Source organism: Calidris pugnax, unplaced genomic scaffold (assembly GCF_001431845.1).
Source record: "Calidris pugnax isolate Ruff unplaced genomic scaffold, ASM143184v1 scaffold107, whole genome shotgun sequence".
NCBI classification, from domain to species: Eukaryota; Metazoa; Chordata; class Aves; order Charadriiformes; family Scolopacidae; genus Calidris; species Calidris pugnax.
The window spans coordinates 824,517-848,576 of NW_015090901.1; the positions used below are offsets into that span (position 1 = coordinate 824,517).

The window sequence follows — 24,060 nt, forward strand, 5'->3', positions numbered from 1 at the left end:
CCTCTCTCTATATCCACACACATCAACTCTGAGACTGCCAAACGCAGTTTATCGTGTGGTTTACAACAGTCTCTTTTCCGAGCGAAAGAAAATGCGCAGTAAAATTTGTAGCCAAAGCTGCGGGTTGATACATTTCAGAAGAATTTCATTCACCTGGTGGTGGGCAGCTCACACATGTGCTGCCAGCCAGCCCACGTCCTTGGAAGTGCTATGAAGTCAGCGGTGGCTTTGCCATCGACTGCAGATCCGTAAGAATAGCTGTAAAGGTGGGTGTAGGAAAAAATCAGAAGGTGGGGCCCCGACAGAGTTTCGACTGCCCTGGATTGCTTTGCTGCTGCTCTTCCTTGGCCAGCGTCCCAGCGGAGAAGCTTTGAAGACTCTGTCTATGTATGTGCCAGCTGGAATAGATAACAGTCCTAGGGCAGGATCTCTTCACGGTACATATGGTGGTTTTGGTTTTTAATGAAGGGATGCAGAAGACCAATGGAGACGTGTATTTCAGTTGGGCCAGTCAACGTATGTGACATTTGAGATGTTCTTGGACTTGGAAGTCCTATTGCCTGTAGGATGTTGTGACAGGACAAGGGGTAACGGTTTTAAATTGGAAGAGGGGAGATTTAGATTAGATACCAGAAAGAAATTCTTTGCTGTGAGGGTGGTGAGATGCTGGAACAGGTTGCCCAGAGAAGCTGTGGCTGCCCCATCCCTGGAAGTGTTTAAGACCAGGCTGGATGGGGCTTTGAGCAACCTGGTCTGGTGGGAGGTGTCCCTGCCCATGGCAGGGGGGTTGGAACTGGATGATCTTTAAGGTCCCTTCCAACTTTAACTATTCTGTGATTCTATGTTCCTACAGCGATGGAGCCTGGTGGCTCAGAGAAAGCCCAAAAAATGCTCCTCAGCTCAGACGCAGATGTGCCTTACACTGTTTGTGGTGGTGACTTTTTTCAGTGAGACCACCCGTGTCTTTGCTGAATAAGGGAGGCACAAGTGGCCTCACAGGGGTTCAGGTACAGACAAAATGTAAAAATTATTAGGAGAAATTCAAGGCCAGCATTGGTTGGGAATTCAACTTAAATGAGTGTTAACAGTCTCTTTTGTTCAGAAAAACCTATAAATATATAAACCAAATAACATTATACGTGAAACATATAAGCAGCCTCTTTGAAATAGGAGAGTTGTGATAGACTTTCTTTTTAATGAGGTTTCTACAAGCTATTCTTTAATGTTAGCTATGAGACATCCCCAGGAGAAATGAAAATATTGAAGGGTCAACAAGAGCAGGAAATTACTGGCTTTTTTTTTTTTTTAACCTAATGGGCTTCCTTCTAATCTTTTAACAGATTTGATTTGTCTGACAGAGATTCCTTCTTTGACAGCAAAACGAGAAGCACTATAGTAAGTACTGTATATAAATAATTTAAGGTGGGTAGTGCCTTAGACGTGGTGTTAATAACCCCTTTCCCAGCTTTAGTACAAAGCCTGTTGCAAGTTTGCCTTTCTTAACCAAACACCAGGCATTGCCTGTGACATCAGTTATTGTAATTATAAATAAAACATTTCTAGCTTCAGCTTATCTGATGAATAGTCTTTGATGATAGCAGGTGGCTGCCTTTTGGAAAGTAATTCAGATCTTCTTTCTGGTTCACAGTTAATCTGGGACATAGTTTCTTCGGTGACATTATCACCAGAAAGTAATAGATTTGGAAAATAATACGGATCTTCTTTCTGGTTCACAGTTAATCTGGGACATAGTTTCCTCGGTGACATATCACCAGAAAGTAATAGATTCAGATTCTCCCACTGGTTCTGCCACCAGCTACCTGCAGCTCCTGTGACTTATTTACCTTGTCATATCTTTACATTGCTCTTTTTATGAAATGCTGGGAAATCCCCTAAGACAAATTCCAGTGAAACAGCCCAGTGTTTACAGAGAATATTGTTTATAGTTTTGGGGAGCCGTTCTCTAGAATGGTCTTAAAAGTGTTGAGGTTTATGATTTTTATTTAACATTATTTATGATTTTTATTTAACAATGAAGTTTACATGAAGCAAATGCACAAAGGACAAAAACTTGCATCTTGTCATTTTTTTATGCCTCTATTAGCCCCTATTGTGTTAGCAAGTGTGATGTACACGTACACAGCCCCGAGACTGGGCTGAGCCATTCCTGCCTTCGTGTTGGAGGGTCTCTCTATTCCTCCAGTGCTCCTGGGGCTTTTCCTCTTGTTATTAAACTTGTGAGATTTCCTTACAGAAGTGAAGCCTAATAGAGGAACACGCTGTCGCAAACTACATTTGAGCACTTTGTGACTTACAGAAAATAAAATACAGTGGGGGAGAAGGTGTAACCACCTTTATAGCCACTGAGGGGGGAATGGAGAGGGCAGCTCGTGTGACATCCAGGGCAGCTGGAAGGGACTGTGCCAAGCAGCACTTGCTGCAACACTTTTCAAAGTATAATGTGGACTCTTTGCCCCATTTTACTGCTAATCGCTGTGTTGGAATGTGACTGTGAGCGGGCTTTTATCTTATATTTAACATTAGCCTTTTGGATGCTAAGTGGTTTCAAAAAGAGCTTATATCACAATTATAGCAGCCTTTTATTACTATGGTGATAAGGGGTGTGAGATATGTAACTTCTCTTTCCTGCTTTGAAATTCCAGTCTGGGGACCCCAGGATGTAGTTTCACTGTAGCCTGAAGTGCAGTGATTTGATGTAAGTGCAGGTTGTCAGGGCTTAGGAGAGTTTGACCAGGGAAGGCAGCTGCAGCAGCACAGAAATGGCAATGAAAAAGGCAAACATTGAATTGGTTTATTTGTGATGAAATGTTTGATTTGAGATTGGGAAAAAAAACCCGAGCTTTTGTTTGTAGACTTTCTTTTGTATGTCTAGATATATAGTAAAAAAAACACTTGTAAGTACAAGAAACTTAAGGGAGCAAATGAAGAGTTAAAATTTGTGGACAACAGGTTGTCTGAGGAAGGTGGCAAGACCAAATGGTGCCATAGGGCAAGACTAACAAAAAAATGGACTGAAACCAAAGGAGCTCATAGCAGAGGCTGGGAGGAAGAGGAGGAATGGGGTTTTTTTTAAATTACTCAAGTAACACTGGGTATATAACAATAATGCAAGTTGTGTGTTGCTTTGTTTTTTAAATCCCCTAAAATCACCTGGTCGTAAAAGACATATTGAATGTTTCCCAGCGTTATTTTCTCCTGGTTGCATTTCTCTTTGTATTCTAGTTTCTTAAAGTTCTCTCCTGCCTTTCTCATACGTGTTTTTAAACAATAGTGCAAATATTGACCCTTCCGCCTACTGCAAAATGAACAGGAATCTAGTCACTCCCTGTGAGTCTTTGGTGAATAGAAGCTAAGCCAAAGACCTCTTGCTTATTAAAAAACTAACACCATTATATAAATGGAAGTCATTCTGTGACGGCCCTTTAGCTCAGTGGAATTAGAAGACAACACGAGGCAGGTGAGCCTCAGGGCTTGCCTTGTATGCCCTCGCTCGCTTCCCTCTGCGAATTGGGCAAACTCTGGCTGCGTCAGTGCAGGGATTAATTAACGAGCATCCCCAGGAAACCACATCCCAGCCAGGCCAGGCGACGGGCAGCAGGTGCTTTTGCCCGTGGTTTTCCTCTGAGCACTTGCCTTTGCCTCCGAGCCTCGAAACCTTCACCTCTCGGGCGGTGCGCTGAGATGTGCAAAGGTTATTTGGCAATAAATGCGACGCATCGTAAAATAAATACATCTGTTTTGCCACTGAGGTTGTGCAAGCTCAGAAATTTTAAGGTCAGCCCACGTTAGCGCTGTTTCTGGTGAGTTTGCTGCAGACACGTTACGAGCCCAAAGCCCTGGGGTTGAACCCAGCTTGTGCCATCGGGTAGAAAAGGGCTTCTCATCCTTGATCGACGTCTAACATGAGCAAAAATAGCATTTGTGTTGTGCAAGTGGTTAAATGTAACCCTGTTTTTTCCCCGATCAATTATTTTGGTAGTTTGATCGACGTCTAACGTGAGCAAAAATAGCATTTTTGTTGTGCAAGTGGTTAAATGTAACTCTGTTTTTTCCCCGATCAATTATTTTGGTAGCTGGCTGTTTAGTTAAGCTTTCCTCTCTTGTACGGATAACTCGGCGTGGAAATTTTTAAGCCCTGCTCCCCTGAATACCGTGACTTTTATTAAAGAATGATGACTTCATCGACATCTTGGTTTTGCCAATATTTGAGCTGTACACAAAAAAGATTGTGCTTTTCGCTGGCAGTATCTGAAGTAACCCTTTCCTTTCTTTTCTTTTACTTCTGTAGGTTTATGAAATATTGAAAAGAACGACATGTACCAAAGCAAAATATAGCATGGGTAAGGAACTTTATTTAGCTTTAAGATTGATATCATTTGCAGGCATTGAAAATGACTGCAAAGTTGTTGGCTGCAGGGTTTAGGTTTTTCCCCTGCTCTCCGATTTGATGTATGTAGATATAATTGTTTTAGGTGGAAATTTAATTTAATTAATGTAGCCGTTTGGAATTTTTTCAAATGTGAATTTATAAATTCGACTCCAAATTAAATGGTAAGTGAGCATATAGCCCCTGCAGATGTTAGATCCTTTGCAGCAGGACTGGATGTGATACAAACCAGTGGGCAACACATGATCTGCATCGGTTCTGTTTTACTCTCAACAAGGTGGATAAGAGTATTTCCAACAAATTCCAGTAACTGCAGTGAAAGTCTGTGGTTTGGCCTGTTCCTTTTAAGTACTAACCTCATATTTTTATGGTGGATGGCTTTTTGATGACTTGAGTGCGATGGTCCTAACTGATGACTGCCCGAAACACTGTCCTAAGTGGAATGGCCAAGGACTAAGGCACACACTGAAAGCTGGACCCTCTCTTAGCCCTCAAAACAGTTATTGTGAGTCAGTGGGTGTGAAGTTTGTGCTGCCACGGTCAGTGATTTTAGGATTTCGGCCTTCAGGCTCAACCTCCAAGAACTAAAAGCATAATAGGTAAACATGAATTGCGAATCAGGTCACCTTAAAGATTTATTGACAGCTTTTCTTGTTCAGTTGTTACATACTTTATTTATATGTATCATGATATATAGGTATATTCTTGACTGTGGGACCAAAGTTAACAAACAGTTAATGGTAAACCAAATATATAAGGCAGAAGGCTAAATTCCCTTATATCCAAGCTTCTTAACAAACAGCCAGTAAAAACAAATCTGTGTGAGAAAAGTGCATGAACATGGGAGAAGATGTTTGATAATTGTTGGAATCTGTTATAGCATTTATTTGCCGACAAGCAGTTAAATAAAACAATGGGAACTTGAATTACAGGTAGTTCTGTTCAATATTGACTCATCAGCTGCTTAGAAATGCATCGAATAATAGAAGAATTATTATGCCAGAAATGATTTCCAAAAGTCCAACAGACTTTTCTGTTGAAGTAACAACATACAATGTACAATTGTTGAGTCCTTATATACACTAAATTTTGGTGTTCAGCCAGTATTAACAGAAGCACTGTTTCCCTGTAGCATGGGAAATCTAAATTAATCTGTGACTTTCAGGACCCTTTTCGAGTCTGGTGCTGGATCTTTTTCGTTGGAAATTACGTATTTGCACTCTTGAGAGTGGAAGGTCATACAGCTCAGTTTGAATTCTTGCCTTGGAGTTGGTTACTCACTTGATTTGTTACTTTTCCTTTCTTTTTATTTTTTATTTTTTTGGTCCAGAAATGGGAAACACCTTAGAGATTAGTTGAATAGGGCAGAGGCTAAAGGAAAGTAAAGTGTTAGGATTCCTGGATCATTCTTCTACCTGAAACTGGCAAGGTCACAGAGTATACCTAATAAAAATGTCATTAGACCAGGTTGTCCATGGGTATACTCGGCATAACTCAATCGGATCCTTTGTGTTCCAGCGCTGGAATGCTGGGTTACAACCCAGCAAAGGTTGCAAATAAATCTGAGCAAACACAGATAATGCTGCAACATTTCTGCCCAGCAGGAAAAAGACGGCCGCCCAGTGAACACTGCAGTCTTTGTTATTTATTTTGCAAATTTGTGAAAATGTGAATCTGTCTTCAGTGTTAAACACTGCTCTGCAGAGGGGTACTATGCAGCTCTTCACTCGGTCACACAGCCCTAGAAAAAACATTTATCTGCTCACTCGTCGTTTCAGCCAGAAGTGTGGAAACACTTGCAGTCAATTCACAGTACTGTATACTCTTAATTGGACTCTGAAAATTAAGGATACTGCAGGATACTGAACCATGGAAACATTTGCAGACAATTCACAGTACTGTATAATCTTAAATTGGACTTTGAAAATTAAGGATACTGCAGGATACTGAACACTCTTGGAACAGTTCCTCCAGCAGGTGACTAGTATCTCAAAAATGTTAAATAAACTTGAAAAATTCTCATTTCAATGTCTTAGTGAACCTACAGTGAGGTGTTTTCTGGTTCATCATCACGGTTCTTTCAAATCCAGTCACACACCCTTTTCTTAGAAATGAACTGATGGGGAACATGGAGCAGACTGTAGCACATCATTTTTCTTTTCTTTTTCTAAGTCCTTCTAAATTCTCCACAAATGCAAGTGGCCAGATTTTTAAATTATTATTATTAGCATTAATCAACTTAACCTTGCACAACGACTTAGCTCTGATTCAGCACCCAAGGCTGGTTCGTTGAATCCCCAAATGTGTCTTCACAGATAACATGACACCTTCAGGCGTGGGTAGTGCTCCATAATTGGAAGTAGCTCTATTAACACCAGCAGCTGCAGCAAGAACATTAGAGAAGTAACGTGCTATAGCCCTCAAAGGTCCAGGTCCAGCTGAGTGACCTTTGGGAATGGCACAGCGAGCTGCAGTGTCGAGGAGCCCCTCGCTGTTGTCCTCTTCCAAACTTAGATGTTGACTCTTCCCCAACCACCCTCGCCTCCCGTGCTGTGTCCCCAAGTGAAGGAGTGACACCACACCTGGGAAGGCAGGACTCCTCAGAGTGCCTTGTGCCGCAGACATTTTGTAGATGAAGCATTAATTGCTTTCAGCCTCATGCATGTCACTAATAAACGGATGTGTAAACAGGGAAAGGAGAGGGAAGAAAGAAGGAAACTACCCTTTTAAATAAAAGACGAAAATGTGGTAAATATGGTAAGTATTACGCCAAGGTCTTCGCAAAGGCTTTCCCTACAATTTTCTCTAATCAATCTGAAATCTGAATTCAAAACTTTGCGTGGATGATGCGTGCGTATGCCTGTTCCCGTATGCCATCAATTCCAGCCATATTCTTCTCGTGATCGAGCCTTCTGCTACACACTCTCAAATCTGCAGGCTTGCCCTTAAATCAAACTGACTTTTCAGAAAATGTAATTTATTTTAATGACTAATTTCAAGTCATTGGCTTCTAATTCTTGATTCTCAAATATATATGACTTCCTCTTGCTCTCTGCAGTTTTCCATTTCGTAAAATGAGTCATGTTTAATAACCTATATGATTAAAAATGAAACTACATGGAAAGGAATGAGATGGCAGAAAAATCATTATCTGACCAAATGGCTATTATTTTGAGGGAAATCTCCAGGAAGGATGATGAATTGAGACTGTCTGACCTCGAAATTGTAAATAACTATTATGTCTTTATTTTTCAAGGGATCACCAGTCTGCTTGCCAATGGAGTTTACAGTGCTGCATATCCTTTGCATGATGTAAGTGATCTTACAACATATTTTACACGTCTACTATTTGACACCAAGAAATCCTTAATGTGTTACATATTAATGGCATCATCCCAAACACCAGTGTTTTGCATCCTGAATTCCTGCTCACTTGTATCACGACTGCAGGAACTTCAGCATGTTGTTTCCATCTCTTTGTTCACTTTTAATGAATTCCCTGTCTCTTTTCTACCTTTGGTGATCCTAAGTGAGTGTTTGAACGTAATGTTAGAAGAGTTGTGGTGGTGGCTTCTGTTAGTTTCTGACCTTCTGCTTCCAGGTCATTGGCATGAGCATATTTAAACTTATTTAAACATATTTAAACATATAAACATATTTATTCTTGGGGCACCAAGTGGCTGGTTCCCTCATCCCCATCCCTGGCATCCCCCTGGCAAGTGTGGAGATGTCACTGGCTGTGTGTTTATGCCGTGGGTTGCCACCGAAGGAAAAACATAAGGGAGAATTTTGAAATGATGTATTTCGTAGGACTGGATGAGACTGCAGACCTTCTTACTGATGAGATCTGCTTTTGAGCAGTTTGATAAGGTGTCAGAGTGTTGTTCATCGAGAGAATTAAAGAGAGGTGGGGAATTTTGGTGGGGCTCATGCCCAAGCTGGGGATCCCCATCCTGCCAGAGGTCACAGTCGTGAGATGCTGATGACATTTTAACTTAGAGGTTCAAGGTACGACAAACTGAGAAGCTCACACTCTGAGCTAGACCCTCACAGACGTCAAGGGGACGTGGCAGTCATGCTGTTAATGACCTCCTGGCTGTGGGAGCGTACCAGGGCTCTCGAGCCCAGTGCCGGTTTTCCGGCGTGGGATGTGAAGATGAAGTGTGTCTTCCTAGTTTTCTGCTCCCCTCACTCACACTGGTTTTCCATAGGACCACAAATGTTTTATCTCGCTGTAACTGAGACCAGAACGGCCTCTTTATCTGCCTGATGTTTATCATAAATGTCAGGCGCTCTTAAATTACAGCAATATCGCTTAGAAATTCAGAAAGGTTAAATAAACTTCTCTGCATGTACTTGTCTCACGTCCTTAGACAGCTACTGATAGTCTTGTATATAAGTTATTTATTGTCTTAGTTTACTCCTTTATCGTATTTAAAAATAGCTCCAAATTAAAACCTCGAATCTAATCAGCACTGAGTGTTGGGAGAGTCTGGATAGGGATCAGCTCTCTGAGCTGGTCTCTTCTCTTTCAAGTGGACTGAGCTGAACCCCAAATACCATGGCAATACCACATCCTTTCCCTTGACATTTTTAGGCCACCTTTATCACTTATTCATTCCTTTTTCCCCCGGTGACAGACATTATTACTCTTTCTTAATGTGCCTGACGACAGAAGACAAAGTGTGCTATGACAAATGAACTCCTAAAATACAGCATTATTTTACAGATTGCTTTTTCTGGTTTTGATGCATTAAGTGAGTGGGATACATGGGTATGCAAGATACATAGCAGCTCTGGGCGCGACTCACTGAATGACGCAGATTTTCTTCTTTTTTTAAAGGGCGACTATGAAGGTGAAAACATTGAACCTAATGACAGAAAAGTAAGTTGATATGAAGGAGGTTTAACATATTCAGAAGAGTCCCAGCTTGACGAGTCACCTGTTGGAATCTGGACGTTTCCCAAGATTTCATAGAAAATACCACAAAACGGCACTAAATGCCAAGCAGGAAAAGTGCAGAAGTGCTTTCCAGTGCTTAAATTTGCCTGAACATGGAATGCAGTATGGATATGTATAAATTTGATAACAATATATTTCTGGCCATGTTGGTAAGAGCATTGACAGCATTCACATATAACTGCTCCTAAAGTTCAGATGGTGTAATCTCAGGCCAGCTCTGATGAAAATATGCTCAGTCATATTCTGGTGCCCGTGTCTGACATAAATCCTGCTTCGCTCGAGGGCGAGCTCCAGTCTCAGCACTGAAACCTCTGCTGAACTAATGTGCTGCTGGTCTGGAGTGTGAGGAGCAGAAATGGGGGGGGAGGAGAGAGGCAGCTGAAAGCTGAAATGATTAGAAATTATCAGAAATGAGACATTCTCAGCAAAGCTTTTTAATGTGTGCTCTTCAGCCAGAAACTGCCCTGTGGATGCATTGTGTTGACCACAGTCAGTGGTTAAAATTGTGTTTTTACTGCCTGTATACCAAAAGGCATTTATTCATTGTAGTAAAGTGGGTACAAATTATTCTAAGGAAGTACTTTTCATAAGAAAAAGCAAATTTTTCACCCTTTGCAGAAATGTTGATTTCATAATTCAGAGTGCAGTTACTACCTGCTCCCCATCACACTTCTCTAACAGAAGACAGGCTGCTTCTCCAAGTATCAGACAAAAACTGAAAGGGAGAGGTTACGACCAGTTCTCTCAGGAGGAGCCACTAAATTTGGGTGCATACGTTGGGCTTTCAGGCTTGAAACTTTGCCTTTCCAGTTTGTTTCATGAACACGTCTCCAAAGAGACGCTGTGGACCAACGTGGACTCAGGTTGTAGAAAAAGCAGATCTAAAGCCCTCAGAGTATGCCGTGGGTTGCCACCGAAGGAAAAACATAAGGGAGAATTTTGAAATGATGTATTTCGTAGGACTGGATGAGACTGCAGACCTTCTTACTGATGAGATCTGCTTTTGAGCAGTTTGATAAGGTGTCAGAGTGTTGTTCATCGAGAGAATTAAAGAGAGGTGGGGAATTTTGGTGGGGCTCATGCCCAAGCTGGGGATCCCCATCCTGCCAGAGGTCACAGTCGTGAGATGCTGATGACATTTTAACTTAGAGGTTCAAGGTACGACAAACTGAGAAGCTCACACTCTGAGCTAGACCCTCACAGACGTCAAGGGGACGTGGCAGTCATGCTGTTAATGACCTCCTGGCTGTGGGAGCGTACCAGGGCTCTCGAGCCCAGTGCCGGTTTTCCGGCGTGGGATGTGAAGATGAAGTGTGTCTTCCTAGTTTTCTGCTCCCCTCACTCGCACTGGTTTTCCATAGGACCACAAATGTTTTATCTCGCTGTAACTGAGACCAGAACGGCCTCTTTATCTGCCTGATGTTTATCATAAATGTCAGGCGCTCTTAAATTACAGCAATATCGCTTAGAAATTCAGAAAGGTTAAATAAACTTCTCTGCATGTACTTGTCTCACGTCCTTAGACAGCTACTGATAGTCTTGTATATAAGTTATTTATTGTCTTAGTTTACTCCTTTATCGTATTTAAAAATAGCTCCAAATTAAAACCTCGAATCTAATCAGCACTGAGTGTTGGGAGAGTCTGGATAGGGATCAGCTCTCTGAGCTGGTCTCTTCTCTTTCAAGTGGACTGAGCTGAACCCCAAATACCATGGCAATACCACATCCTTTCCCTTGACATTTTTAGGCCACCTTTATCACTTATTCATTCCTTTTTCCCCCGGTGACAGACATTATTACTCTTTCTTAATGTGCCTGACGACAGAAGACAAAGTGTGCTATGACAAATGAACTCCTAAAATACAGCATTATTTTACAGATTGCTTTTTCTGGTTTTGATGCATTAAGTGAGTGGGATACATGGGTATGCAAGATACATAGCAGCTCTGGGCGCGACTCACTGAATGACGCAGATTTTCTTCTTTTTTTAAAGGGCGACTATGAAGGTGAAAACATTGAACCTAATGACAGAAAAGTAAGTTGATATGAAGGAGGTTTAACATATTCAGAAGAGTCCCAGCTTGACGAGTCACCTGTTGGAATCTGGACGTTTCCCAAGATTTCATAGAAAATACCACAAAACGGCACTAAATGCCAAGCAGGAAAAGTGCAGAAGTGCTTTCCAGTGCTTAAATTTGCCTGAACATGGAATGCAGTATGGATATGTATAAATTTGATAACAATATATTTCTGGCCATGTTGGTAAGAGCATTGACAGCATTCACATATAACTGCTCCTAAAGTTCAGATGGTGTAATCTCAGGCCAGCTCTGATGAAAATATGCTCAGTCATATTCTGGTGCCCGTGTCTGACATAAATCCTGCTTCGCTCGAGGGCGAGCTCCAGTCTCAGCACTGAAACCTCTGCTGAACTAATGTGCTGCTGGTCTGGAGTGTGAGGAGCAGAAATGGGGGGGGAGGAGAGAGGCAGCTGAAAGCTGAAATGATTAGAAATTATCAGAAATGAGACATTCTCAGCAAAGCTTTTTAATGTGTGCTCTTCAGCCAGAAACTGCCCTGTGGATGCATTGTGTTGACCACAGTCAGTGGTTAAAATTGTGTTTTTACTGCCTGTATACCAAAAGGCATTTATTCATTGTAGTAAAGTGGGTACAAATTATTCTAAGGAAGTACTTTTCATAAGAAAAAGCAAATTTTTCACCCTTTGCAGAAATGTTGATTTCATAATTCAGAGTGCAGTTACTACCTGCTCCCCATCACACTTCTCTAACAGAAGACAGGCTGCTTCTCCAAGTATCAGACAAAAACTGAAAGGGAGAGGTTACGACCAGTTCTCTCAGGAGGAGCCACTAAATTTGGGTGCATACGTTGGGCTTTCAGGCTTGAAACTTTGCCTTTCCAGTTTGTTTCATGAACACGTCTCCAAAGAGACGCTGTGGACCAACGTGGACTCAGGTTGTAGAAAAAGCAGATCTAAAGCCCTCAGAGTTGGTCATGTAAAAAAAAGGTACCCAAAGATAAAGGTCTGCTGGGCCTTAAGGTGCAAATGGCTCATCAAAAGACAGTGAGTGTTATTTCTCCCCCTCTTTTGATTGGTGTTAAAAATACTACATGCCTGTCGTTTCATTATTAAGGAACACATTGCTCAACCAAAAATAGGATGAAAGTCCGTGTTTTTCTCAAAGCGTCTGGATTATCATCTTTATTCCTAACTTTTCAAACCTCACAAATTCACTCATTTCACAAGTTCACTGTGTGTTTGGAAATGTTTATCTTGGCTTTTGACTTGCAGTTCCCTCAAATAATCTTTTGGTGTGTTTTGGCATGTTGCTTCTGGTTTCTTGAAGCTTTCTTTAATCTAATCCAGTGCTGGGCCAGGCTCGTGCCTTTTTTAACAACAAAATTAGAGATTTGAGGCATGGAAATGAAGTAAATATTTAGGACTAGTGTGCTGATCTCCTCTAATCATGTCTTTGAAGCTGTGCTTTGAGTATCAGGCTGAGAAATGTCAGGATAAATGAGATAATTCATTTGTACTTTAGTTGCAAATTTGGATTGAAGTGCTGTGCAAAACTGAAACAGGGCACTCATGCAAAATGTCCTTAGTTTAGTATTTTCCTGATATGCCTGGCCCACTTAGATCACAGAAAAGGAATCTGATTTCCAGCAGAAACTTAGCTTGTAAAAATTAGGTAAAAAAATAATAAAAGGATCTTAGTGCACATGGATGTTGAGGTGTCCCGAGTCATTAGTTGTTTCCCAAACAGAGGCAGCTGGCCTTAAACTTTTGGAAATGTGGTTGAAATAAACCTAAGGCAGAATAAAAATAAAAATTTCAAGAGTGTTACTGTTTAATAAAGGCCTGCCTTTAGGGTTCCATTTTTGCTCCTACTATTGTAAGGAAAATAACAAAGATTAATGATTTGGGGTATCAGAGGGCAAAATCTACAGTCCACTTATTTCTGTAAAAGTAAAGAAGTTGTATTTTTTTTATAATTACTGGAACTGTTTGCATGAGGAGCACAGCAGCTCAGCTTGGAAAGTTTGTGTTAATGAATTGGCAGGAGAATTGCAAAACTGCTCTAGAAAGGCTCTTTGCTGTATGACTTCTCTACAATAAAACAGGAGCAGTAGGAACAGGTATGGGGAGCAGTGGGAATGCCCCTGCGGGAGGCAGAAATGTGGGAGGGTGACATATGCCAAGTTTCTCATGATAAAACAGCCAACGGATTGAAGCAATAACATCCTGTTTGATCTGTTCTTCTATGAACAAAATTAATAATGTTGCGCTCCCTGCGATGGTAACTGGTTTAGGTCCCAGTTCCCCCTTGCAGTTTCTTCCACAGCTGAGCTGGTTGTGCAGCCCCCAAACACCGAGGGAGGTTTGTGTAACCAAGCCCTGACATTTTTTGCCTCTTTTTTACCCAGTGTTCAATGAAAAGAAATATCTCGGTAATAATCAGTTCATGCTCTTACATTTGAGGCAAAAGGAAAAACATTATGTTGTTGCCAGATGAATTAATGAAAATAGGAGCAACCATCAAAGCATCTCCTTGAAATATCAGTTGTTGGTCCAGGAACATCCTGTTTCCAGGGTCCTGTCACTGGGTTGAAGCAGGGAAAGAAGCAGAAAAAGGTGACCTGATTGACAAGGAGATGCAAAGCTTCTCTTCCCCTTGTCCCATCGAGGAGGTGGTGGGCGGGTGGCCAACGAGCACAGTTTGTCTTCTCCAGTAGTTTTTATATGCACACTGATTTCTTGTTCACTCTGTTGGCTGAACTGGATGGAGAAAATAATCAGATCTGAGAAGTGCTATTTCTGTATTTTACACAGTAAAGGATAAGTTGAAGGTCTCAGAGGAACCTTTTTTTTGTGAGGGATTCAATTTCATCAATTGCTAATGGGGATCATTGTTTTCCTTGGCCCCTACCCTTACCAAAAGGATGAGTGGAAATTATCATGTATTTTTAGTTTAAAGCTGAAAAACTCTTAAATGCAGCCTTCAAGGCACCTTTGCACAGCTCCTCTTGATGGATCCCAAATATTAGCATAGTGAAGACAAAGTAGTTTATCCACTTTTTTCTGTTTTGTAATTCAAAGCATATTCATCTTTCACATCCATTCTGCTAAGTATCTCCTATGGATCATAAAAGCAGGACTACTGTCCACGTCCCTGCTGTAGTTATCCATCAGTCCCATGGCTGAAGAGCCTTTTAATGTACTAGAATTCATCACTGTATCATAGCATGCCAAATCATCAAATTTGGTTTTAATACTTAATGCAGACTGCATGTGTTGGCAGGTTATGGGTTTAAACCACAAAGCCGTGAGACCAAAGCCACAGTGTAAGCTCTGGGTTTGCTTGGACCAAAGGAGAAAACTCTCGTGTACAGGGTTCTTTAGCTTTTGCTTTGCCTTTCTGTTTTACAGCTCCTGTGTGAGGAGTGGGCAAGCTACGGAGTCTTCTACAAATATCAGCCAATTGACCTGGTGAGGTGAGAGTTCAGCCCTTAATGACATTTTTCCACGCTGAAGCTGTGCACAGCAAGGAGAGAGTTGGGGTTGTTCAGCCTGGAGAAGAGAAGGCTTCGGGGAGACCTTAGAGCTTCTTTCAGTCCCTAAAGAGGCTACGGGAGAGATGGGCAGGGACTCTTGATGAGGGAGTGGAGTGATAGGATGAGGGGTAACAGTTTTAAACTGAAAAAGGGGAGATTTGGATTAGGTATCAAGAAGAAATTCTTTACTGTGAGGGTGGTGAGACACTGGAACAGGTTGCCCAGAGAAGCTGTGGCTGCCCCATTCCTGGGTGAGGTGAACCCTGGAGGGGTTCAAGGCCAGGCTGGATGGGGCTTTGAGCAACCTGGTCCAGTGGGAGGTGTCCCTGCCAATGTCACGGGGTTGGAACTGGATGATCTTTAAGGTCCCTTCCAACCCAGAAAATTCTATGATTCTGTGATGCTCATGCTGGTGTCCCTTTGCCGATGCTGCCATCGGTGCCACCCCGGGACACCCCGGAGAATGGGAAGGTCACTGGGGGAAAAGGAATTTTCTATGGGTTTAGAAACATGCTGGTGTGTCCCACCTAGTGTGAAAGCTTGCAGGGAACATATTTTTAATGAATATTATTTGCTCATAATGAGAGCTGAGATTCTCTGAAGAAAATTAGATGCTTCTCTAAGAAGATTTGTTCACAGAAGGTCCAGAGATACTAATCTACACAGCAGAAACACAGGGAAAAGAAAGACTATTTGGACTGACTTGCTTTCATGGTGCCTGTATCTCTGGATTAACTCCAAGCATCATGAGAAATAGAGTCCTCTGAGATGAAAAAATTCCCACAGGTCATCAGATCTTACTTTCTCCATGCTTAATCCAGCTGCGATTCATAATTTTAGCCCTGCAATATTTTAAGAAATAGGAAACGTTTCTCATTTCTTTTTTAAATGTATTTCAGAAAATACTTCGGAGAGAAGATTGGACTATATTTTGCCTGGCTGGGAGTTTATACACAAATGCTTATTCCAGCTTCAATTGTAGGGATTATTGTTTTCCTATATGGCTGTGCGACTGTGGATGAGAATATACCAAGGTAAAATAAATTTTTTAAAAATAGATTATATTATTGGAGAAACTCAAAGTTACCTTTCTCTAGAAATGTTTCATCACTAATATCTAGGGTGAGCAGAGCTGAAACTGTGGCTCACAGGGATGGGGGAGTTTGTGGTCCCACTGATTTCCACTTCCAGTAAGCAGTGAAGCTCTACTACGGGCTGAGAGTGGGCAGCAAAACTGCAGCACATTTTTCAATCATTAGCATTTATTGTTAACAATATTTCTTGTGGAGCTTGCATTGGTGTACTAAAAATAATTCTTGGCCGCTTGCTCAGGTGTTTGTTTTGTTGGGTTTTTTCCTAACTCAGATCATAATGTCAAAGCAAACCAACAAATATACTGCTAATGATAGGTTTTAGTGCTTCCCATCATAAAATGCTGAGGAGGGCATTGTGTGACATTAAGATGAATCAAGAACATTCAAGCCTAAAATAAGCAATTGTGGTCGGATTAGCAAAATCTTGAGGCCCTACTATTTTTAATTTTTTAATAAGTTTTGTATTATAATATTTTAAAGCCCTGTGATTTTGCATTATTTACCCTGCATGCATCATCAGCTGTAGATGAAAATTACATCCTTTCTACAAGCAGCATGAGCACTGAGTAACAAAGCAGATAATGGGTATCAAAAAATAGATATATTTTCTTTGTTCATTAAGAGCCCTTTGTACTGCTTCCAACAGTGGAAGAAAGTCAGAGGGAATGTCACTGTTGTTATTTCACAGATGGAGTGCAGAGAAGTTAAATTTGTTGAACTCCCTTCTCTTGAGGCTCAGCACTTCCCTTGTACCTTATCTGGTGCTGTAGTTAGTATTTCAAAACAAGTCTGATTTTTTTTGTGTGTGTGTGTGTGTTTTACTTTAAGATTCTATAGTAAATACGCTTCCCTTGTACCTTATCTGCTGTAGTTAGTATTTCAAAATAAGACTGATTTTGTGTGTGTGTGTGTTTTACTTTAAGATTCTGTAGTAAATAGAGTGTCATGCCTCTCTAATGCTATCTCTTATTCCCTGGAAAAGAAGTAGGGCTGGGGATGGAGGGGGACAGCAGCCCATGCAATGGTGTAGGTCATGGATAGAGCTGCTCGCTGGGGCCAGAGCTGAGAAGCACTGGGAAGGTAGTACCTGATGGACCAGAAATATATGCTGTGCAGAGGAGAAAAGGTCATCGGATCATGGAAGGTGGAGCTGTACTGACCATGCTTTTTCCATATCTTGTTGTTTCATTGCAGCATGGAAATGTGTGACCAGAGAAACAATATCACCATGTGTCCATTGTGTGACAGAACGTGCAGCTACTGGAAGATGAGCTCCGCTTGTGCGACCGCTCGCGCGAGTCATCTGTTTGATAACCCTGCAACTGTCTTCTTCTCAGTCTTCATGGCTCTCTGGGGTAAGAAGATACACGCTTTCATGTTAAGTTTTTAATTATTTAAAATACAACAGGAAGAAACAGAAGAGATAAAGCAGTGTATTTATACTCAGGCAGTTAATTATATAAAGAACTTCTCTTTGGTTTTTTTTTTTTCATTCCCATAAAACTGTCACTCCCAAATTTATGTTCTGGACCGAAGGCTAAAATTCAAAAAGTTGCTCAAGATGAATATCTAATGAAATTGTTAAGCATCTGTCATAAAACTGCTGCATGGTATGTCAAAATTTCATTAACGGGATTGCACAGCTTGCCAAAAAGAAAAAAAATAATAAAAAAAAAATCTATTTGCAGAGCCAGCTTCCACTTTAGAACATTACAGAAGAAATGTATTAATGTACTCTGGGGTTGAGGGGAGGGCTCCGCAGGGAAGTGTAATGGCCTTTAGCGTCTCAGGACAAACCAAGATTGATTCTTGAGTGTGCTCCAAGCTGCAATTAAGTTTAGCAGCAAGCAGACATCATGCATGGAGACCATGAAGTGGGAGTGGTGGCGTTATAGGTATTTTTTCTGATGCTGGTTGACCACGTACTTTGAGCACGTCACTTAACCTTTCTTGGCATGTCTGCAGAACTTGGTAAAAAATGTTAAACCTCTCATGAAACCTTCGTGAGAGTGTCTTCAGGGATGGTAACAGAGGGCTTTTCTCCTCCCTGCTGGAGGAGGGATGGTGACCTCCTTGCTTGACCACCTCCCTGCTTGGGCACCCCAGCACTGGAGGAGAGGAGCCTCCCATCATCCTCACTGAGAGCCAGGAGGGCTTGTTAAGAGTTCAAACCCCATTTTTGTAATAGGTGGCTCAACACTGAAGGGCTACAGAGGATAGGGAAATGTGCATTACTCCCCCCAGCAGTGAATTTGGATAGCCACGTACGCCCAGCATCAGCCACAGCAGCACAAGAAGACGTTTGCCTCTCCTGTACGCCTTGTTGCAAGGTAGCAAATAACCTGTTCAGGGTTGTATTCAATCCTAAAACCATAGCTTTTATTTGTTCTAGTACATAGGGAGCCATTTTTACATTACCATCCATCTGAACTGATTTTAGTACAATTCAGTGTAATTCAATTTAGAGCAGTGCCCTTTTGACCAAGGTCTCCATCTGAGATGACTCTGTTTCAGATGCAATGCTAAAGCTCATTATCCTTAAGGAAAGGGACAAGGACTGTACTGCAGAGGGATTTTGGGAACAGTGAGGAGTCAGGAGCGCTTCTGGTTCGGAAGGGAAGCTGGGAAGTGTGGGGAGGTTGAACTCCACCAGCTTCACAGCAGAGAGGAGGCACCACTGCCTTACAGATCATCTTGCCATGTAGCATATAGGGAGAAACGTGATATACCCCAAAGCAGGATGCAGGGTCAGAGGCTTTAAATAGTCTGATTCTCTCATGTGAAGAGCCAAGTATCGGTTTCCTTCTCCCTCATTTACCATTATTGTGAAGCCCACGTGGATCTCAGCACATAATGCTCTGTTGTTTGAAGTAACACTGTTTGACTCCATTTCCCTACCAAACAACTATGGGACCCTCCATTTTTTTACCTTCTTGGGCAAAAATTAAAGCAGATTGGCAGAAGCCAGTTTCTGTGCTCTGTACAAAATCAGTCTTAATAGCTGAGATAGTTTTGGAAAGGGATGTGAAATTCCTCAAGTTCTTCAGGGTCAACATAAAATTTTATTGTGGTACAATACCATATAAAATAAACATTGTTTCAAAAAGGTCTGTGTGAGTTGGGAAAATCAGAACTTTTTCTAAAATGTTTTGAATTTGTGGTACTGAAAATTTCATTTGTAAAGGATTTGTCAAAACAATTTTTTAAAAAATGAAACAAGCACTTTATTTCTTAAGGAAATAGCATCAGCCAAAATTGGCTGGTGCCTCCAGATGTAGGCACACATATAGTCTCCAGTGCCATTTGTGAGCACCTCCCCGTGTAATGAGGAGTTTTATTAGGTTTAGGTACAGTTGAAGAGTTGAGGCAGACCCAAGTCCAGGGCATCCTTGGCATAGCAAGAAAATTAGCCTGAGTTCAGAGGTATTATTGTGAGCAACCATTTGGCCAGGCTTTCTCTGGGTGGTGGTGGTATTATAACACCCTGGAGAACACTCACACAAGCGTTAAAACAGCTTTAACACTGAACTGAGCCCCAGTCAGAAGTTCAGCCTTAAACATGGACCGTGGCCCAGCACTGTTTGGTATCAAATGGCATTAAAAACGTCAGAGAATCCAGATAAGATCATCTGGCCAGTAACCTTTTGGAATTTTTAAGCTCCACTTATGCTTATGGGCCCAGATGAAATATGAAAATGCAGGTACGCTTGGCAGAGTGGCCACGCATTGCTACCTGGCACGTTCACCGAGGGCTTGTGAAATGAGCTGGCCGCGTTTCAGACACAGTTTTTTCATGTGGCATCGTTGTAAGTCAGTGCCACGGGCAGATTCCAAGTAGCTCTGAGAAACGAGCTCCTTCGTTTTCCATATTTCTGGCTGTCTGTGGAAGCTGCAGACCCTGGCACAAGAACTGCTGGTGGCAGGGAGAGGGGAGGCAGTTCCAGGACCATGACACAGGCCCTCTGACCATACAGCTGTGGCCATCCCCATTTACAGGAAGCCTATGGCTTGTAAAGGGGCTTCGTTTTAAATTTTGCATGTGAGGATTTCACTTGGAAGGTGAATGAATGCCATGACCCTAGCCTGGCTCCTGTCATGAGGGTGTCCTTTCCTCTCTATTCAACGTTCTTACCCTCTCCCTGCCTCTGGTTTTTCTGGATGTGAATGTTTCAGAGCACATCTGTTAATACTCACTGCGGGAAGCTCCCCTGGGAGCTCCATTTCTTGGTAGACTTGCCTCTTTCATAACCACTTATTTATTATACAGCACTTGTGTATTCCCAGCATCTAAATATGTCCTCTGAGAACTTGCTCGGTCTCAGAGGCAGATAAACTGATATAGACCGGCATCATTCGTTGGGACTCAAGAGTTGCTTTAACGAGGTTTCTTTTCTATAAGTCCTCTCCATCAAAAAGAAAATAGCAGTGTTTTTAATCATAAAAAGTTTCCTTTTTACCAGCCTGGCCACCCGCAGCCTTCACACTGGCTTGAGTATTTGGGTTTGGGTGTGATGATTAGAGCGAACCATCCCATCACGACGACTAGATGGATGTAATTATAACAATATAAAAATGCTTTATCTTGACATCTTTGAGGGAATAACTATACCTACAGTTAACAAGGCTTGTTAAACCATTCATATTTTGTATAGATAAAACACAGGCTTGTTTGGACTTACGGATGGAATTATATGCAGATGAAGACCAACAATACCGTTATTCACACATACAAATATTTAAATAAGTTGAGGTGTCTGACTTCCATAGACCCCTTAAAAAATTGTAGGAATCTTTCTGCGTGAAGCTGCGTAGGTAACAAATGCCCTTTTTTTTGCATATAGATAAAAAGTTTGGCTCCTACTACATTAGTATTTCCTAGATAGATGCTACTGTTCAATAAAAGAGTAACAAAAATGAAATTTACCTGGCCTAGTATATGATACGATATTGTACCTGTTGAGATCATGTGGAGGCAAGAGCCTGCAGGTGATGTGGAGCTCACCCAGCGTGCCTCCTAAGACAAATCCCAAAGGCTGATGTGATTTTTGGGGGGGTAAAATGTCAAAATAATTGTTAAACTGTTGTTTCAGCTGCCACCTTTATGGAACACTGGAAGAGAAAACAGATGCGGCTCAACTACAGGTGGGACCTGACTGGGTTTGAAGAGGAGGAGGTTTGTCCCTTCAGTTCTGACTCTTTGGCTTCCACCGTGGCGTTACCGATAGCTCCTTGCCCCGAGCCAATAGACCTTGCCCCACGGGGAATTGCCCTTGGGGCGGTTCCATCATTTAGAAGGAAGGAAAATCTCTGTACATGAACTATTTGAGGTTTTATAGCAAGGATATGACTAGTACGTCTTGTTGCCGTAGAAACGTAATTGTATAGCCACAATATCTATTTTTTTTCTGAAGTGTGTAGACGGGTCACACCTAGTAGCGTAGGCATGGAATATACAGCTCAGACCTTGCTCCTGGGCTGATGTCAAGGTGCTAACAGCCGAGAGCCTCATTCATCTCCCACTGCTACGAATCAGAAACGAATGTATTGAAGTTGATAAAGTTACAGCACTGTAAAAATGCACTGAAAAATTCCTATTAACTTTTTAACGATGCAGAATCAAGCCCTGACTTGGAAAATACCTAACAAAATATTGCCAGACGTGGGCTTTGGGCACTGGGAGGGACATAAATGTGGAGGTGTATTTTATTTTTTTTATTCACTTGCTAAAAAAAAAATAAATATCCCTAGCCAAGTTTATACTACATATAGTTATTATACTAAATAGTTATCATACTAAATGTGCTAAAGAGCGTGAAGGGGAAAAGGGCTGAATCCGTATGAAAAAAAGGTCGTAAAAATCAATGAAGTTTTAGATGAAAAGGAGATAAAATCCTCAGCCAGCTGAGAAGCTGTAACCCACCTTTTTGTTTTTTTTCAATTTTGTTGCTCTGCAAAAAAAAGGAAAATACCTTCCTAGACCATAAGGCAGACTCAGGGGTGGCATCAGTGTACAGGTCCCTTCCATTTTCCCATCGTATGTGTGGAGCTGTGCTGCGAAAACCCCGCTGCAGGATCTGAGCTGGCTTTGTTTGCTGGCTGGCTAGTTTTTTTTTTACTGTTGTTATTATTAAAAGAAGTATGACCGCCCTTGTCACATCTCTAGATGTTCTAAATAGATACGCGACAACTATTGCTCACGTGAAACACAAACCTCCCTGACCCTGAGTTTAGCACTATGCAGCTCCTTGAGCCTGGTGCAGTTATTGCTCCCCTCACCCCCAATTCTGCTTGAATTATCTCCTCTTCATATGTTTATCTCCTCCATAATATATTTAGATGCACTATGCCAGCAGCCTCTGTGCCGTGCTCTTTGCTAGATCATACCTGTGTCACTGGGAGGGAATATAGGGATTTTTTTCCTGGATACTATACTGCTCTTTTATTTTTGGTAACTTGTTGTTAGCATACATGAAAGCAGAAAGGATTAACTGTATCTTTCTGATGTCAATCCCCTTCACAACTGAGTTGAGAGCCCTACACAGCTAAAACAGCAGCTGTTAATACAGTATAGTTTATTCTTTTTTTTTGTATTGTCAATGCCTGATAAGACAGTCATGAGTTTAGCAAAGAATTTACGCCCCTCCTGTTTCTGATTTGGGTGAAACTTGAGCTAGTCTCATGTTGAAGAGTCAGGGTTAGTTAGTCAGGGCAGGTTATGTACTAAACCCCAAAGTGTCCCATCTTCTGGTGTTTTTAGAGACACCTACTTTCTGCAGTGCTTACAGTAATGTTAATAAATGTTGTAGAACATAAGTAGACTGTTTTTCTCTGGTAGTGTCTAGCCATCCACTGTACCTATGTTTGTTTCATGTAATTTTTAAATTATATAAATCCATTAATATAAATCCAATATAATCTGCAACAGTTCAGTAATCAAATTTTTGTTTTTTGTTTTTTTTTTTTTTTTTTTGTTTTTTGTGTTTTTTTCTGGTTTCCTGAAGGAGGCAGTCAAGGTTTGGAAAATACTTTTTTTTTTTCAATTCCTTCTACCTTTTTTATTACATGTCTACTGATGAATGCCATCTCTTGACCTCCACCTCTTCTTTTTCAAGCATCAGATTTTCTTTAGATCTCCCACTGATTGCTTTGCCTTTACACCCTCCCCCTCTCCACTTCTTCAGACTTTTTTCCACTCCGTTCCGTTTCCCATCCGATGCGTAGTTGTGAATTCTGACTCTTTGGTGAATGTGTAAATTATGGTGAATTCTGAATCCCTGAATCTTTCTGAATCTTTTGGCTGACTCTTACTTCTGAGGTTTCCTTCCCCCTGTCCTTCAATGCACACGGGTAATCGGTGGATGCTGTCCAAAACAGGATTAGGGGAAGGTCCCAACTGACAGTTTTCTGGGATCCCAAAGCCAGTATTTTGCGTACTGACAGCAGATAACTCTTTCCCTTGTCAGCTGAGGATCGCTGAAATGACAGTTAATGACATGCCAAATTTAATGTGTATCAAAAAGATAGGTAATTAAAATCCAAGAACCATGTCACTTGGTACAAACCATGTCACTTGGTACAAACCATGCTATCTGCAGCTTGTACAATATACTCATATATTAAATTTAATCTACGTAGCGTTGCATGCGGCTGTCTGATAGTGAGAGCAGATCATTCTGCTGCTGCAGAACTATGAATGACACAGGATTTACCATCTTTTAAAATTACAGTTGACTATCAGTTGGCATAAACGACAGACAGAGTGAGTTAGAATTCTGTTAGAAAATTTGGAAACTATCAGGAAATTGACCTGCAAACAGTTCATATGTAGCTGATATAGAAAATAAACGACTTATAACTTTGCTTTTTATTAAATATGACTTATTTCACAGGATCATCCAAGAGCAGAATACGAAGCTAAAGTTTTAGAAAAATCACTGAGAAAAGAACACAAACATAAAGAGGTATGGTAAAAATATCCATTTGTTTGACTTACAAAAAAACTTTCAAAAAGAAGGCTA

The 24,060-nt window shown here is 41.3% G+C and overlaps 1 protein-coding gene across 1 annotated transcript in view; it reads left to right on the plus strand.

Moving 5' to 3' along the window:
* Nucleotides 1-24,060, plus strand: part of ANO1 (anoctamin 1, calcium activated chloride channel) — a 98,570-nt gene that overhangs the window by 54,967 nt on the left and 19,543 nt on the right. The window contains exons 7-15 of the mRNA XM_014948899.1: nucleotides 4,310-4,361; nucleotides 7,665-7,720; nucleotides 9,252-9,293; nucleotides 14,824-14,888; nucleotides 15,848-15,982; nucleotides 17,237-17,397; nucleotides 21,133-21,215; nucleotides 23,044-23,055; nucleotides 23,932-24,003. Coding sequence (XP_014804385.1) covers nucleotides 4,310-4,361; nucleotides 7,665-7,720; nucleotides 9,252-9,293; nucleotides 14,824-14,888; nucleotides 15,848-15,982; nucleotides 17,237-17,397; nucleotides 21,133-21,215; nucleotides 23,044-23,055; nucleotides 23,932-24,003 — 678 coding nt within the window. The remainder of the gene's footprint in view (nucleotides 1-4,309; nucleotides 4,362-7,664; nucleotides 7,721-9,251; nucleotides 9,294-14,823; nucleotides 14,889-15,847; nucleotides 15,983-17,236; nucleotides 17,398-21,132; nucleotides 21,216-23,043; nucleotides 23,056-23,931; nucleotides 24,004-24,060) is intronic.